General features: G+C 54.5%; 2 protein-coding genes across 19 annotated transcripts in view; one reads left to right on the top strand and one right to left on the bottom strand.

Moving 5' to 3' along the window:
- The window catches only part of Camk2b (calcium/calmodulin dependent protein kinase II beta), an 86,960-nt gene extending 76,778 nt beyond the window's left edge, over window positions 1-10,182 (top strand). For 9 of the 18 annotated variants that reach the window (XM_038321327.1, XM_038321297.1, XM_038321279.1 and 6 more), the window contains 5 exons: window positions 1,301-1,345; window positions 2,659-2,707; window positions 9,522-9,597; window positions 9,684-9,778; window positions 9,950-10,182. In XM_038321327.1, the coding sequence (XP_038177255.1) occupies window positions 1,301-1,345; window positions 2,659-2,707; window positions 9,522-9,597; window positions 9,684-9,778; window positions 9,950-10,182 (498 nt within the window). Of the gene's footprint in view, window positions 1-1,300; window positions 1,346-2,658; window positions 2,708-3,803; window positions 3,918-4,377; window positions 4,507-5,415; window positions 5,545-9,521; window positions 9,598-9,683; window positions 9,779-9,949 lie in introns of all 18 variants that reach the window. The other 9 variants (XM_038321344.1, XM_038321336.1, XM_038321289.1 and 6 more) reach the window with 5 other exon arrangements.
- Window positions 10,183-14,128: 3,946 nt separating this feature from the next.
- The window catches only part of Ykt6 (YKT6 v-SNARE homolog), a 40,905-nt gene continuing 37,764 nt past the window's right edge, over window positions 14,129-17,269 (bottom strand). Inside the window, exons 7-8 of the mRNA XM_038342712.1 lie at window positions 17,034-17,135; window positions 14,129-15,913 (exon numbers count right to left, since the gene is read on the bottom strand). Coding sequence (XP_038198640.1) covers window positions 15,878-15,913; window positions 17,034-17,135 — 138 coding nt within the window. The 3' untranslated portion in view covers window positions 14,129-15,877. The remainder of the gene's footprint in view (window positions 15,914-17,033; window positions 17,136-17,269) is intronic.

Raw genomic sequence — 17,269 nt, 5'->3', positions numbered from 1 at the left:
GGGACAGAACAGAGCAGCATAAATAGGGGTTTCCCAAGAGGAGAAGCCACGGTCAGGGTGCCCCAAATCAGGCAGGTGCAAGACTGCTTGGTGAGCCCTTCCCTGGGACCTTGAGGTAGCCGGTGCTGGGGAGAGATCTGGCTTCCCAGCTGGAGTGACTTCTGGACTACTCTGCCTCAAGAAGCTCTAGCAAAAGACCATCAGGATGCCATGGCGGAGAGGGGGTAGGCCAGTGGCCTGCTGTCTCTTCAAGGCCCTCAGCTTGTACAGCTGGCCAGTCTAGCTTAGAGGGGCTCAGATTGGAATCTTCAGGGATCGTACCCTGGAGTCTAATGAGGAGAAGCAGGGCCGTGTTGGTGTGGAGGGGAGGCGTGTGGTTGAAGAAACAGTAGGCTCGTCCATCTGGGACTATTTCATCAAAGCCACATACCGTATTGGTCTGTGGATTACAGGGGAGGAAGCTCGGGAACCCCTGCTGAGGAGGGTTAAAGGGTGTCCATTATACCCCTACTATATTCTTTCTTGTTCCTTAAAAAGGCAATGGGCCAACTCTGTCCTCTGGCCCCCTTGCCCTGGGTCACTTGCTCAGGTGAACATTGCGTTCCTGGGGATGTGGAGCTGTGGTCTCAGGCACCAACCTTCTGAGCTGTGGCTCGTGGGTCTGGAGTGTGAAGTAGTACTCTTCAGTATCCCCCACAGGCCCCAGGCAGGTGTTCCCCATAGAATCTGGCTTTGCCAAACTAGGGGAGCATAGAAGAGATCCATCCTGGCTGTAGTTTGGGAATCGCTCAGAGCAGTGGGGCTACGGCAGGAGAGTGCCAGGCGTCCGCTCACCTGGTGCCTGGGGTGGCTCACACCGGCCTCACAGCCAGCCCCACCTTGGACCCCGTCCATCCCATGTGCCACCCCAACCCCCACAACATCTCTAATCCTGCACCCACTCCCATGCTGGGGCAGGAGGTGAGGAGAACTTCCAGAGCCCACACACACCTACAGTTTCTCTCAGGCCCCATGAGCTCCGTCTTCCCTGGCCTCCGGCCTGGCAGATCTGCTGGTCCCCTCATGTTGAGCCTACTCTACCCCCACCCAGGGCCATTGCTGACCACCCGCTGCCTCCATCCCTACTGGGCCATCTTGCTGACCGCCTGCCTCCTCCATCCCTGTCCCTCTGCTCTCCACTCTCTCTGGGCAGACCCTGGTTGCTGCCCACTCCTCTGGCTCCCCGGCTCCCTACCCTCTGCTTCCTTCTTTCTCACTCTCCCTCTCTTTCTTTCCTTCCTCTGTCTGCCGCCCTCTATAGGAGCCTCAAACCACCGTTATCCATAACCCAGTGGACGGGATTAAGGTACTGCCGCCACCTCTCTCCTCGCCCTTTCCTTGGGCAGGAGGTATGGGCCCAGGAGGAGGGTGTGGACGGTGACCTGGGAGAAGCATTTGTGCCTATGATAGAGAGCAGATGTGTAGTGACCTGATAGGTAGCCCACAAGCCTGCCTGCCTGGGGCCATGGCAGGGACACAGTGACTCCATTGAAGGGAGCTCGCAGCTTCAGGAGTGCCGCCTGCTGCAGGCCTTGGGTTCGGTCTGCTTCCCAGGAGCCTGGTCTCTGCTCCTTGACTGTTCTCCACCTTCACCCCCCCAGTGTGGCCCCAGCGCTTCCTGCTCCTCTCTGCTCTACCATCTGCTCCCATCACATTGGCATCATCACCTGGGGCCGGGAGGGGCTGGCTTTCTGTGAGGTGGGAGAGATGGGCAGGTCTTAGAACCTGCGCTGGGCTGTCAGGTCAGATGTGGGCTTGGGCTCCCCAACTGTCTGACAAGGTGACACAGGGGGTACCCCCACTTCCTTAGGCCAGAACATGCACCTGGCCCTTCTCCATGCCAGGGACCAGGGGCAGCTATATGTGTTCAAAATGCCAGATGTCTGTTTTCCTCCCACCTGAGTGACTGGTACCCTTTGGGCCCTCATGTCAGGTGAGGTCATACTCCTCTCTGAGGGACTACTAGTCAACCTTTGGGACAGAGTAAGGTCTGACCTTATATTTGAAGGCTCCCAGTTTTTTCCAGGAGCCACATTCAGTCAGTATCTGTACCAAAGACCTGTGAGAGGTTTCTTTGGTTTTCTGGGGGACGTGTTGGTAGAGAGGTGCTCAGAAGTCAGCCGCCACTTGAAGGTGGTAGAAGCTGGGCCTTGCTAAAGTTCCAGGCCTAGGCTGGACAGTGGCATTAGGGACCTCATCTCTTCTCGGGGAAGGTGACCCTCTCATAAAAACTGCTAACCACGACTGCCCACTGCCTAGGTTTCGGGCCTTCCATCACTAAAAGTCAGCCAAGCCCCATGTTTTTCCATCTTGGGGTTTCAAAAGGTCTCTTCCCAGAGTCAGCCGAGTGTCTCATTGTCTCTTGGGGAAGGTGAGATTGAAGCCCTTGCTGTTGGAAATATAGTGGCCTGCAGGGGACAGAATGAGCCCCAGGGTGGAAACCCTCCTGAGAACATACACGGTTAGACCTTTCTCCCCAGTCACTGGGAGGGTCTGTCTCCTGAAATCCTCAGGAGTAGCCAGGCGTAGGGCCAAGCTGGAACCCAGGCTCACTCCACAGATGGAGGTGTCCTGCCTGTCCTTGACCACATCTTGACCCCTGTCTCTCTGTTTCCTCAGGAGTCTTCCGACAGCACCAACACAACCATAGAGGATGAAGATGCCAAAGGTACCTGCACAGAGACCTCGCCTGGTCATCTGGGCCGTGGTGTTGGCAGTGGGTGGGTCTTGCAGCATCTCTGGTCCTGCTGCGCAGGCCATGGTATAGAGGTTCAGGGCCCTGCTGTCAGGGTCTGCCTGGTGTGAGTCAAAGCATGTTTGGGACATCCTGGCTGGGGTATCTCAGGTATAGTGCACACCTGAGGAAGTCACAGTTCTCCATCCTGGGAGCCAGGAACTCGCTTCTCACTGGGTATGAAGTATGTGTGTGATATTTGATCAAGACACAACTTAAATTTCCTAAGCTTCGGTTCTGTCCATCTGGCCAGTGAGTGGCCAGGTAGCTGAAGTGTTGGTTCCTTTGATGACTCAGGAGCTCCCTCTTGAGGTGGGCTTCTTTGCCACACCCTGAGCCCTGCCAGTCATGTCCCTAGGTCGCCTACTATCAGTGAGTGTCCTCCTAGCCTCTCCCACTTGCTTTGTCCCCCACTCCCCAAGAACGAGGTCTGACGACTTCAGGCTGTCCGTGGAGCCCTAACCTGCCCTTAGGATGGTCAGATAGAATTGACCCCTTTGCTCCTCCCCAGCTAGGATGCTGTCCCTGAGTGTCCTTCAAACTCCTACCTCAAGCCAGGCGGTGGTGGCGCACGCCTTTAATCCCAGCACTCGGGAGGCAGAGGCAGGCGGATCTCTGTGAGTTCGAGACCAGCCTGGTCTACAAGAGCTAGTTCCAGGACAGGCTCCAAAACCACAGAGAAACCCTGTCTCGAAAAAACCAAAAAAAAAAAAAAAAAAAACTCCTACCTCAGTCATGTACAGGAGCTGAGACGGAGCCAGGACAGTTCCCAAGGCCACCATGCTCAGTGAGGACCACTCTAAAACCTAGCCTAATCTTTGCAGGGCCTGCACGGGCCCACAAAACGAGCCCTTCTAACACCTATGGGTGCCCCCCAAGAGTGACCTCCTCACCTCTGTCCTCTAGGTCCCCGGCAGTGGTCTGGGGTTCTACACTGTAACCTTTTCAGCCGTCCTGTGCCTCTTGGCTCTTTCTGCCACCTTCTGTCTTGAGTGTCTACCATCCACTGCTTGCTTCTGTTCTGCCTCAGCCCCCAGGGTCCCTGATGTCCTGAGCTTGGTGAGGAGGGGCTCAGGAGCCCCAGAAGCCGAGGGCCCCCTGTCCTGCCCATCTCCAGTTCCCATTAGCCCCCTTCCAGCCCCGTGTAAGTAGCCTGGGCCCCGCTGCTGTGGGGATGACTTTGAAGGGCCTAGCAACTATCTGAAGGGACATTTAAGAGCCAAGGACTGGACCGGCCTGGATTCCTGGCTCTAGCCATACCCTCAGCCCCCAGACTGGGGCTCCCCATGGCTGCCTCTGTCCAGCCAGAGGCCTCTATTGGTCTTTGGGGGTACTGCCATTGCCTCCTTTCCTGATCACGGCCACTAGATGGTCCCTGAAGGGTTTGGCCTTGACTTCTAGGCCTCCAGAGCCCACCCAAGCCTCCCTCTACACCACCTCTGGAGGCTTCTTCTGAGACTGGCACCAAACAGGAAGCCAGGTCCCAAATCCCCCTGTGACGAGAACAGGACCCCTTCTTGCCTGCGTCCTGCCAATTCTGTTGTCTCCTCGGTCTCCTCATATGTCTGTCTGCCTTCTGTTCATGTGTGTCTGTTCCACCCCAGCCCCCAGGATCTCTGACATCCTGAACTCGGTGAGAAGGGGCTGTGGAACCCCAGAAGCCGAGGGACCCCTATCAGTGGGGCCCCCGCCCTGCTTGTCTCCGGGTCTCCTAGGCCCCCTGCCCACCCCGTGTAAGTAGTAGCCCCGGGCTTGCTGCCTCTGCTCCCAAGGGCTCGCTGAGAATGGCCAGAGCTCAGCTTCCTGCACCTGTCATGCACGGCCAAGCTCCCCCAGACCAGGATGCCCGATGGGTGTCCAGTCTGGCTGGCCTTATCCAAGGCACACGCATTAACACAGCTGGGCAGCTACCTGGCTTCTCCTGGACCCACCTCTGGCTCATCTCCTTCCTCTACTCCCTTCCTGCACGCTGCTCACCTCACTTCATTCAGATCTACCCCTGTGAAATAATTAGCTGGGGGGCGTGTCCCCAGGTCATCTCTACCAAGAATTTTCTAGCCACTCAGGCCCTTCCCTGCCCTGGTCACAGTGCCCCGGAGCCTGTCTCCAGAGCAGCCCCTGATTCCTGATGTGCCCTGTCCCTGAACATCATTCACTAACTGAGGCAGGGGAGGTCAAGGAAGGTGTCAGAATGGGAACCTTAACCAGGGCCTTGTAGGTAAGGAGACATTCAGAAGAGAAGCCTGGCTTTCCACTGGCCTAGGCTGCCCACATGGGCCAAAACAGGTCCTTCTTCTGAACACCCCTCCTCCCCTCCACCCACTCCTTTACCCACCTGCCAAGACTTCTCAAAGGTCCGTCACTTGCAGCCACAGCCTCTGGCTTCTTGGGGGCCAGGTTGCCTCTCCTTGGAGGGTATCCTCTGCCCATGGCAGCTTCCGGCTTAGCACACTAAAATGGACAAAAGCCTCTGCATTCCCGATGTCCCCTTCCACAATGTTTGTGTCCCCCATCCCCTGTGTCCCTGTGACTCCTGGTGCCCTCACACCTCCCTCCGGCCTCCCTTACTATCTGGCTTGGCTCTCTGTCTCTTTCCTGCATGATCCCCCCGCCTGTATTCACGTGTGTCTGTTCTGCCCCAGCCCCCAGGATCTCTGACATCCTGAACTCAGTGAGGCGGGGCTCAGGGACCCCAGAAGCTGAGGGCCTCCCACCAGTGGGCCCCCCACCCTGCCCATCTCCGACTCTCCCTGGCCCCTTGCCCACCCCATGTAAGTAGCACTTAAGTGGCCCTGGCAGCTCCATGGAGGAGCAAGCCCCCATTATGGTGCATGGCCAACTAGCCTGTCTCTGGAAATAACCCAGCTTGTGGATATATGTGGGGGGGGGGGGTACAGCATCTGTCAGGTCACAAAATTCATGTCAAAGTACGTGAAGAAAGCAGTGGGTTTCAGTACATGCAGATTACGGACATAAAGTGTGTGTGTTTATGCGTGAGCTTATGCATGTGGGAAGGCTCCCCCAAATGCTTTACTGACCTGGACTCGTTGCTATGCAGCCACCACATTTGGGTAGGAGCCGGTGGTGAGGAACCACCAGTGCATGAGGAACCCTTGAGAAAGGGCTGCCTGGGTGAGAGTAGACCTTCCCAGACAAGAGGGCAGGGAAAGGAACTCCTGGGGATTCTGGCACATGCCAGGCTGGACATTGGGTGGGGAGGTTGGGAGTGCAGCCAGGGCTAAGGATGAGTTAGGGAGAGAAGCACAGGCAGGTAGCTCTTCTGCTTGTCTGTCGACTGTCCGCCAGTATCACTTACAGGGATGGATGACATCCAAGGCTGCAGCCACCGCTGCCCCCGCCTCCAGGGAGACACGGGGCTGGGGGTGGTGCTGAGATGTTCTCAGAGAACAGGCTGCTGGGCCAGGGCCTCAGCATGGCAGGACAGTGGCTGGGTGAGTAGCTATGAGCGGTGGGCTTGGGGTATCCTACCCCATCACCTCTACCTGTTAGGCCGGAGTCAGGAGATGTTGCAGGTCGCCAGAGCAGAGAGGCCTTCACAGCGGTCCTCAAGGGTGGGCATCCACAGTTTGCAGGTTTAGCAGGGTAAGGGGCAGCCTCTGGAGGGTGTGAACCCCCAGGGCACTCCATGGTCAGCTGAGGGGAACAGAGGTGAGTTGTGAGGCGTGCAGCCAGGTTATTTCTGGTGGTGGGTTGTGGGGCGGGGTGGGGGTGGATAGCAGTCAGTACTCACAAAGCATGGAGGGGATGCTCTCCACTGGTGGGTGCAAGACAGCTTCTGGCCAGCACTTGGGTGCTCTCTCGTCTGATCTCCAGGGCCACACTGTTTTTGTTGGGGGTCAGCCTGAAACATGATCTGCGTTGGGGGTCTCTGTAATGGCCAGGTGGTTGCTCTAAGGCCAGGTCTGTGGGGAGCACCAAGTGACCTCGTCACTTTAGAGGCTATGACACTGATCTGCCCTTGTAAGGTCTATGTTGAGCTTGGCTAGGGAAAGGGGTCTTTCAGGAGGGGGCTGTGAGAATGTCTGGATGGTGGCATCTGGTCATCCTGCAAGGGGCTGGGCAGAAGGAAAAGACATTTAGTAAAATACAGGGACACGTGGGTGACGTCAGATGGTACTGGGCCCCCTCTCTCCTGGGAGGGTTACAACCCACCAACTAGGTTACAGGTTCCCATCAACCCTCTTCAGACTCAAGCCCCTCCCTACCCCATGCTCTCTGTACCCCAGGCCTCACTTCCTAATCAGGGATTACACAGGATTCAGGCTGATCCTGGCTGATCCCTAGTCAGCTGCTCTGCCTACCAGCTGTGAGGGGTTTTGGGACGGGGTGTGGGGGAGCACAAACTTTCACTGGTCCCACCTGGATGCTCTCAGCCTCCCTTAGGCTGCTTGACTTCACATAGGAGTGCTGTGGACAGAGTGAGTCTCCCGCTCTGGCCCCCTGTTAAGCCCTGCCCTCCTCTTTGGTTTCTTCCCTAGACTTGCAGGGTATGGGAGCCAATTGTCCTTGGTCTCAGGCTTCTTCACCTGGGTTATCCCTGTATGAGAGCTTCTTGGTCCCTTCCTCATGTTTGATTTCCATTGGTGTCTGGGCAGCAGTTATTCTGCAGGTCAGGAGGTGTCCAGGTCCTGTTCATAGGCAGCCTCAGCTTCCCAGAGGGTCAGATGGGCCAGTGGCTCTCACAAGAATGCTGGTCCCAAACTCCAGCACATTCTGACTGGTGCTGTGATCATGGATCTCTTCTTAATTGATTTAACATTGGCTCCCACAGCCTAACTTCATTAAATGGAAAATTCGTCCCCTTACCACAGTGGAAGGCAGAATCTTGAATGCTTGAAACCAAGCAGTAACACCATTTAGTTCTAGCCACTTTTGCCGTGTGCTGAGGGACTCTTGTAGAGGAATGGGGCCGTTGAACCTATTAGAAAGGGATTAACGAGCCTCAGGGGATACTTGGGACACGTGAAGTGCAGAGTTGAAGCCTGGTTTTGGGGAAGGAGCTGGCCGCACGTGTTGTAGCCAGGCCAGAAGCCTGAGACATCTCCAGAAGGAGCAAATGGGAGGGGGCATGAGGTGCCGAGAATGATGAGCCCTGGGAAGAGCAGGTACTGCTCTGGGGACTGGAGCATCAGATGCTGCCCTGGGATCCAAAAGGTAAGAACAAGAAAGGCTGCTGTGTGCTCAGGACGGAGCCTTGGTTCTCTCCTAGAGTGGGGTACATAGGCGTGTGGTTAGGAATGGGAACAGGAAGAAACGGGGCTCTGGAAGTCACGGTCCACCACTAGACTCAGCATTCCGGGTATCCCTGTTAGAGGGGCTGGGTAACGGTGATGACCTTACCCTGAGTTCAGATGGCGATATGATATGACTCAAGAATAGGGCAGAAACTGAAGTAAGATAGCAGAAGGGGAGCTGGGTTAGGACAGGATGTTTTTCCAAGTTGGGGTAATCCCATGGGCGCAATGTGTACACCTACACATGCTCACACAGCATGCATAGACACAACACAAGGACACTTACCATGTGTTTCATGGTACAAATGTGTATGCGTGCATACATGCACACATCTACATGATACCCATGCTGACACTCGTGTATGCCTGCTCATGTACATGAAGTTATTCACACTCATAAACTGAATGCACATGTACACATCGTGCTGTGGATTCCATATGCCCTTACATAAGTGTACCCAGGTCCCCATGGTGCTCTCCATCAACTTCTGCTGCCAGCGTCTAGGACATCGGAGTAATCCCAGCCCATCAGTGCAGAAGGAGAGGCTGTGTCCTTGTGCTGGCCCATATATGGTGTTCCCATGAAGCAGGCCACCTCTTTGTTGTGGATTCAGTCCTCCTTCAGGGCACCTTATGGGGTGGGCACCCAGACACCCGCTGGTACTGAAAGCCCTGTCGCAGGATTATTCTCTGTGCTTTCATGGTTTATGTTCTTCTTGGTTAAAATAAAAGGTTCGTCATCTCAAAGCCAAGAGCTAGTGCTCAGAAGAAGCAACAGGGCTGAGGGCTGCAGACACTAAGGGTGGGTTTTGCTAGCACAGCACATGGCCCAGGGCTACAAGCAGGTGAGAGGCTGGGAAACTGAAGAGGGCTGTGAGAGACAACTTGTTCGTTCTGAAGAGTCCCCTGCCGCCCTGTCCTTCAGCCTCTGCCCAGAAGCCACCCCCACCACTCCTACTCATATCCAAGGAACCCTTAAGCCTGTGACCACGCCTCCTGATGGTGGCTCTTCTCCATCCAAGAACTGTTGAGGGAAGGAGTTATTAAGTGGGCACGGCATTGTTAGAAGACGAGGCAGAACAAGCCAGGGGAGAGACAGAATGGGAGTCCAGCTGTTACGGCTAGCAGATGCTGGGAGGTGACAATGGCGTGGGTTGTGGGCAGGCTTATTCCTCCTTTCTGCATTTTTGAAGACATTTTCTGATCTGGATAGGGTATTTGCCTCTCAAAAAATATTTTATTTGATAAACCATTGCATGTGGAAATGAGGAATGTGCTGGTGGCACAGGGAACAGGGTGATGGAGACACTTTGGGTGCAGGTGCCAGAGACTGAAAGTCCTTTCTGAAGAGGACAGACCTGAGCCAGGATGGGAGCAGCTATGTGGATGCTGCTTGCAGCTCTCGATTCTCCAAGGCCGCTTACCTGGGCTCTGCTAGAGTTGGGGGTGTAACAGGCTAGCACCTAGTGGTCATCCCTGCTTTCTCCCTGCAGCCCGGAAGCAGGAAATCATCAAGACCACAGAGCAGCTCATTGAGGCAGTCAACAACGGCGACTTTGAGGCCTATGCGTGAGTCTCCGGGGGGGTTGGGGTGGGGGGTTGTGGAGGGCGAGGATGGAGGATGGGGCCCCTCCTCACTTGGGTTTGCCCCCCAGGAAAATCTGTGACCCAGGCCTGACCTCATTTGAGCCTGAAGCTCTGGGCAACCTAGTCGAAGGGATGGATTTCCACAGATTCTACTTCGAGAACCGTGAGTGAGGAAGTGAGGGTGGGCATGATGGGGAGACACCATCAGGGGGATCCCTTAACCCCTCAGTCAAGGGAGAGGGCTGTGGCAGCCCCCATGAAGGGGATTCAAGGTGGAGAGGTGGGAGGTGTTTGTGTCTGGTGCTGTCAGTGCAGAATACCCGCTTGTCCACAGTGCTGGCCAAGAACAGCAAGCCGATCCACACCACCATCCTGAACCCGCACGTGCACGTCATTGGTGAGGATGCAGCCTGCATCGCCTACATCCGCCTCACACAGTACATCGATGGCCAAGGCCGGCCTCGTACCAGCCAGTCCGAGGAGACCCGCGTGTGGCACCGCCGCGATGGCAAGTGGCAGAACGTACATTTCCACTGCTCGGGCGCTCCAGTGGCCCCACTGCAGTGAGGTGAGTGCCTGGGGTGTGGCCATCTGTGGCTATCTAGCGTGTGGGGGACCCTGGCAGGTGAGCTGGTCAAGCCAGAGATGGAGCCAGGGATCAGGGTGGCCCTGGGCTCTAGTCAGAACTATTAGCACCCATGGCAGGGGCTGCCTATAAAGGGTGGAGGTAGCAACTGCTTCTCCTGGCAGGCCCCATCCTGAAAAGACATTAACTCGATGGCTCTTGCCAGGACCTTTTCCAAGTAGCAAAGGCTTGGGTCCTCAGGGTGTGGGTGATGTCCTGAGGAAGGTGACCTGCCGCTTCCCCCCCCCCCCCCCCCCCACCCCCCCATTTCAGAGCTGCGCCTGGTTTCACCGGACAGAGTTGGTGTTTGGAGCCCAGCCGCCCTCGGGCGCACGGCCTGCCTGTCGCATGTTTGTGTCTGCCTCGTCCCCTCCCCTGGTGCCTGTGTCTGCAGAAAAACAAGACCAGATGTGATTTGTTTTTAAAAATAAGATGATGACAACGACAACCACACGCAAAAAAAAAAAAAAAAAGGAAAAAAAAAAGAAAAAAGAAAAAAAGAAAAAAATTGGCATCGGATGAAATGGAAAAAAAAAAAAAACGAAAGAAAGGAAAAAGCTGTAAAAATCTGGCATTTGTGGGGCCACCCCCACCCAAGCTCCACATGTGTCTGTTGCGCTCCTGGCTTTGGGGATCCTCAGGGCGTGAATGTGCCCGTGCTGACCGTGTTAGTCTGTAGGTACCGCACTCACCCCACCTTGGGCGTCTGCATCCTCCCTCCCATGCATGGGCCCCACATGCTAACCTGGCTGTCGTGGTGTCAGGTGTCTTGGGAAGGGCTGGGGGCTGCCTCCTTTCCTGCTAGTTGTGCCTGAGAGTGGCTGCTGTCCCTGCTTTCCCTACCGTCCCTCATCCTGTGCAGGGCTGGGTGGGTGCTCTTCTAGCCAAGGAGTTTGCCCCATGGAGTGCCTGGCAAGGGTTGGTTGAGAAGGCACCTAGCTATGAAGAGAAGACTGGGCCTGTTTGGGGCACTTGTCCCTTCCCTGCCACCAGCAGCAGAGCGACAGTGGCCCGCCCCTGGCCTGGACAGACCCACCAAGGACTGAGGACCTGAAATACTGGACGGATGCTGGGAGTAGGCCTTACTGTATCGCGATGTTTGCTCACTGAGCTTGGGGTCTGGGTGCTCGAGTCTTGGCCGAATGATGCAGAGTGTGGTAAAGAAGGGCCAGTTGATGGTTTTAGACTCTGGGCAATGCAGGGCCACACAGGTGTTTGATGAAGTAGGAGTGCTTTCCTCATCTGGGCCTGGAGCGGAAGTCAGAGCATGAGCCAGCCAGGGGCACATGGAAGGACAAAACTGGTTAGGACTGTCGTACGAGGCCTTTCCAGGTGGGCCAGAAGCAGCCCAGAGAGATAGAGACTCACGGGTGTGGGGCCTGGACAGCGGTGGGTGGAGGGAGGATCCATTAGGACGGTGTGCCACCTTCTGGGCCTAGTGGTGCTCTTAGGTACCGATTGCTCATTGTGGGTGGCCCTGGCCCTTGGTGAGAGAGGGAGTCACGAGGAGGCTGGCAACATTGAGGAGTCAGGCTAGGGAGAACGGTGTGAAGCCGGGTTGGGTGGGGGTGGTCGGGAGCTTTGATTGCAGAAGTCCAAGGGCCTCCACCCAGTGCTGCCCACTTTAAATTCACATCATTTTCAACCAGGACTTTCTTTATCTTCTACAAATCAAGCCAGGGGAGGGGCATGAAGTGGGAATGGGACACAGGATCCTAAACTCCAAGGGGACTGTCCACCTACAGACACTCAGTGGATGCCACCTTTCATCCACACTGTGCCCCGGACAGCTGTCTACTACCCATGGACACAGGGTAAACATCTGCCAGGCTCCACTTGAGTGGCCCAAGGCCATGGAGTGGCAGGGCTTGCCACCAACAGTGTGAGGCCCTGTGACCAGCCACCCTGGCATCCTGGGGTCTCCTTCCCTCTCCCCACCTTCCTTGTTATCTCCACAAAGCTGCCTGTCTGGGATAATTTGGGGATTTTTTTTTTCTGGGGGACAATTCTTTTGCATGACCCTCTAAAGAGCAGGTCACTCCTGCTCTGCTGGCTAGGTGTTTGCGGGTGGTGGCGTCGGCCGCTGGCCAGTGCTGCAGCGTGTCGCTGCTTGCGGTACTGGCGGCCCCTCCCTCTTCTCTTTTTGCTGAGTTCCATTGTCTTTTCTTTCTGAGCCTTGTAGGTGTACAAAACTTATTTTGTTCTGTCTCGGGAAACTGCAAATAAAAAAAAAAGGACAACTTGCTTCAAGTACAGCTGAGTGGTTTATGCTGGGACCCTGCCAACTCCTGCTTGGTACAGACTCTAGCTCCCTAGGCTAGATGTGCTCAGGGTGGGAGGACATGGGGTCCAAAGCCCTGTTCCTGCCCCTCATCCCAGTCACCAGAAGGGTGGCCTCCAGAAAGGGAAGCACCCCAGGTTCAAGATCCAAGTGTCCTTCCTCTTGAGCTCCTCTCATGACCTTCCAGTTTGACATGCTGACTGTTCTAGACATGAAGTCATGTGTTAAATACCCCCCCCAACTCTGCCCCCATGTGCTATGCATACAGCACAGTGTAGTTACATGGTAGCCATCATGGGTGGTTATCGAGGCTTAACCTGGAGTCCAAGTCAGAGATCTAAACATGAGCAAAGGGATCCAGGAGTCAGAAAAAGGCCAGCCAAGACCATGACCGGGTGGTGGGGTCTGTAGGCCAACTTTTCATGGCTACAAAGCAGAGAAACTCCCTCCCCAGCCTCTCCACCAAGCATAGGGCGAATCTTTCTCTGTAATCTGTGCTGGTCCTGTCCTGTCTTTTAGCTCTGCTCAGAAGTCTGCCAAGATGAGCCCCTATACCCCCGGTCCACTAGGAGTAGGGAGGCCCAGGGGTTCAGAACTGGCCACCACTCCCAACTGCCTGCCTCTTCTCTCTTAAGCATGTTTCTAAACACTCCACTCTGTAAAGGAGGCTACTGATGTCTACTGTTCTCTGTGGGCTACACCTAGGAGGTGCTTTCAAGTATAAGGGCAGGCAGGCAGTGGGTATTAGGAGCTGATACAAAGAATCTAGGCCAGTGTCCACAGGTGCAGCAGCAATGGGCCCTCTATCTAGGGTTCCAGACAACCTATCAGCTGTAATCGGAGGAGCGTTTCCAGGCCAGCCTCCTTCAGGAAGGCAACAAGCTGCAGAGCGTGAGCCTCCCCCATGCATTATTCCTGAAGCCTTTCTGTGGATGCTGGACAGCAGGGCAGTGCAGTATCCAGGGCTAAGCATCCCGTATGGACCCCTTGAAGAACGTCTCACTCATCGTCTCCACTCCAAGCAGAGCTCCTCGGGCACCTGTCGCCCACAACTCCACTGGGTCCACACATCAGCCAGGCAGGAGTCTCTGACAGCCAGGACACCAGGTACAGGATAAAAGCAAGGCTAGCTGACCTGCTGAGGCTGCAGACGCCACAGGCCACAAACTGCTAGCCACTGGGGCCATTCCAAAACGCAAAACCACACTCCAGATTTGAATATTCCCATCCTGACCCTCACAAGTTAGTTGTGCCCCTCAGGGGTCAGGAGTCTCCACAAACCCTGGAAAGCTAGGTGGTATTGAGCCAGCCGACAACTCAGAAACTCAGGCAAAGGAAAGCGGCCTTCCCAGGGCTCTATTGCTAAGGGGCAGGCAAATTCTCCAGTGTGCAGCAAATGGGTTCTGAGATGGCAAGGCTACTCCAGAGCTCCCTCACCTGGTTACAGTAAACAAGGAAATAGGATTCCTACCAGGAAAGCCTGGAAACTTATCCGGGACAGGATTCTAGTACCTGCAGGAACAAAGTACCTGGTATCTCCCCACCCCTCAGTGGCTGGGTTGGAGACAGAGCTTTCCCTGAAGCTAAAAGTAAACACAGGACAGTAATGGAATTTCAAAAGACAATTTTATCTAGACAGAAACCTTCAAACAGAACAGAGAAATTAGGCATTATTAAAATACACTTTTGCCAAGTGATTTATCATTAGAATATAATGGGGGGAGGGACAGGAAACACATGGCAACTCAATCCATTGAAGGGCGAGTGATACCCTGTAGGACAGCCATATGTGGGTGAAGGTTACCTTTCTTCCCCATAAACGTCTGCCGCCACCCACCCCCACTTTTCCCCAGCACCCTCCAGAGCAAGAAAACAGGCGGCACCCAGGCCATTTGCTCCACCTTGAGTGCCAACAGCAGACGGGATCTGTGCTGTGCAGGGCCCTGGGATGGGGAAGTCTATGACAGCAGGAAAATTACACGGGCAGGCCACTCCAGGGAGCCTGAGCCCTTTGGCTAGCAGTACCCAGAGAAATAGGCAGATATACTAATAAGGATTTTGAAAGCCATAGTAGACATCCCCCTCCCCATATGGGCACTCTTGAGGTTAGCTCAACAGGCTCAGGGCAGGGATCATCAGAGTAAGACAACTCTGGCTCAAAACTCATAGAGGCTAGCATCCCAGCGGTTGCTTCTGGGGAGACAGGATCTCATGACATACTCTGTGCACAGCAGAACACGAAGAGGCAATGTGAGACCCAGCACATCCTGGGCTCACCACACAGACTGTGCTGGCAGTGGGTGCTAGCTCAGAGCAACCTGTCAACATCTTCTACCCTGCAGCTGTCTCTGACTGGGAAGGGGCTGTAAGCCAGAGCTGGACACAACACAGATGGCTGCTGGGACCCTTCGGGCTGCTGGCGCCTGTCCCTGGTACCCACAGAAATGACTTGCTCAAATATGCAGGCCCCAAGCAGTTGCCAAAACAGTCTTGTAGACAGAGACAAATAAAACCAGCTTTGAGAGATGACAGCACCCACTACTTTGATCTTAATGTCAAAGTCCAACTGCAAGTCACGGTGCTTGTGCCTCCACACTGGACAGCTGAGGGCACCTGTGTCTGCGTCTTCCCGTGAAGATGGACACTCCCAGCTGACCCTCCCGACACCAGAGCAGCCCCAGTCCGAACAGTCTGCTGGCTGATAAAACCACAACTCACACATCTTGCCCTTCTAGCCCATTCTAAGTACCTCCCACAAGTTTGTGGTACTGGATGAAGGTACTTAGGATGGGCCCTGTTTCTGGCAGATGCCAATTCTAGCAGACAGTTAAGTCAAACAGAGGAGATCCAGTGACCACTTTGACAGTCCTCACTCATGGTGAGCTTCTCCAAGACCCCACAGTGCTAGAGACTAGAATTCCGGAGTGTTCAAACTCTGCCCACCCAGCCCTATCACCCGAGACCCCCTCCCCCCACCCCATTCACTGGAGAGTTAATATCGTTAATGCACAAATGAAATCCTAAGTCGCATCAAGGATCAGGAAAAAGATTCCCTCCCACAGAGCCTTCCAGGGTTAGCTGAGAATAAGCCCTTCAGCACCTATAAGAGCCACTTAGAGTTTATGGTTTCATTTTCCCAACATTACATCTTTGAGGACCTCAAATTCTTTCCTGAAGTCACAGCCACACATGTGAACGTCAATGTCCCACCCTTAAGTCATCCCTCCATTCCTCTTGAGAACATCAAAATAAAAGCAGCCAGTCAGCCTGGCTCCAGGTCTTCAGGTGTCGCTTCATCTCCAGGAGCTGCAGCTCTGATGTGACACGACGACCCAGCGCCTGCCTCTGTGGCTATGTCACATGATTGCACAGCATGAGTTTTGTTTCCGGGCCTTGAAAGAAAGAAAAAGAAAAAAAAAGAGGATGAAGGGTGCCAAGGAGGGCTGGAGGTCTACAGGGCACTGAGAAGGGCTGGAGGGTGCAGGGGATGGAGCTCCATGGAAGCGAGCAGACAGGGATGGCCCTCAGGGCTTCAAAGGAAGCTGCCCACAGTGACACTGCTTCCACTGCTAGTCTGGGCTCCTTACCTTTATTTCACACCCCACTAACGCTCTCAATACATTCATAAAGTTGCTGATGTCAGACCACGTGTAAGCAAAAGAAGCAGTCATAGAAACTGGACTGGCTGAGTATCCCGGTGCTATCGGACCACCCTGATGGTGTTTCTGGAGAATGGTAAGTCCACGAAGAAACAGGGCTCTGGCTCACGTTTGTAGGGCTGCTATTGTACCTGTTCTTGCCTACTCATCAAAGGCCATCTTCTAACCCCACTGGTCATCTTCCTCCAATATGCAACTCAGCGTAAATACCACAATGGGCCAAGAGTACAATGTTGGGGCTGAGGAGATAGCTCAGCAGTTAAGAGCACTGGCTGCTCTCGAGGGTCAGGATTCAATTCCCATCACCCACATGGCAGCTCACAACCACCTCTACCACCAGGTTCAAGGAAGTCTATGTCCTCTTCTGGCCTCTAAGGGTACCAGGCATTTATGTGGTATACATACATACATACATACATACATACATGTATGTAGGCAAAACATCCATATGCATTAAACAAAACACGATGTTCACAATTAGAAATTTAAATAATGCCTGGAGAGAAACTCAGTTAACAGAAGGAGCCCTGCCACCAAGAGGGAAATGTGGTAGAGAACTAACGATTTAGAAAGGTGAGCTGCTGGCATCTTAAGGACTAATGCCTAACTGCTCTACCAACAGAGGAATTGGAATGGGAAGTGGGTGCTGGCTCTGAACCCAGCAGGCATAACCTTAGTCAAGCAGAATGCCTGAGTGTAAGCTGACAATCACTGTGGCTTAAGTACTTTAGACTCCCACACCCCAAGGAGTGGTACCCAAATCCAACCTTGGTTAAATAAAGAGTGCCAGAGAAACAAGCTACAATGGCGCTATGGGAGGGGATACCCTGGAGGGCCAGGCAGCGCTACTCACAGTTTTATAGAAGGCTTTCGACTGTGTTCCCAGTACTTCTGATTTGGATACCAGGTCATCAAGCTTCTCGCCTCGCTCTAACAAAGACTCCATGGTGTTATGCTAGACAAAAGAGAGAAGTTGACTGGCTGCTGACGACAGGCCCTTACGGAGGCTGAATGGCTAGAACTACCTCCACTGGGCCCCAACAAGCACTCGGGCACAGTCAAGCGATAGGACAGGGCCTCGGGCTCTCC

Source organism: Arvicola amphibius, chromosome 1 (assembly GCF_903992535.2).
Source record: "Arvicola amphibius chromosome 1, mArvAmp1.2, whole genome shotgun sequence".
NCBI classification, from domain to species: Eukaryota; Metazoa; Chordata; class Mammalia; order Rodentia; family Cricetidae; genus Arvicola; species Arvicola amphibius.
Note: the sequence above shows the minus strand (reverse complement) of the source record. Positions and strands in the feature narration are given on the sequence as shown.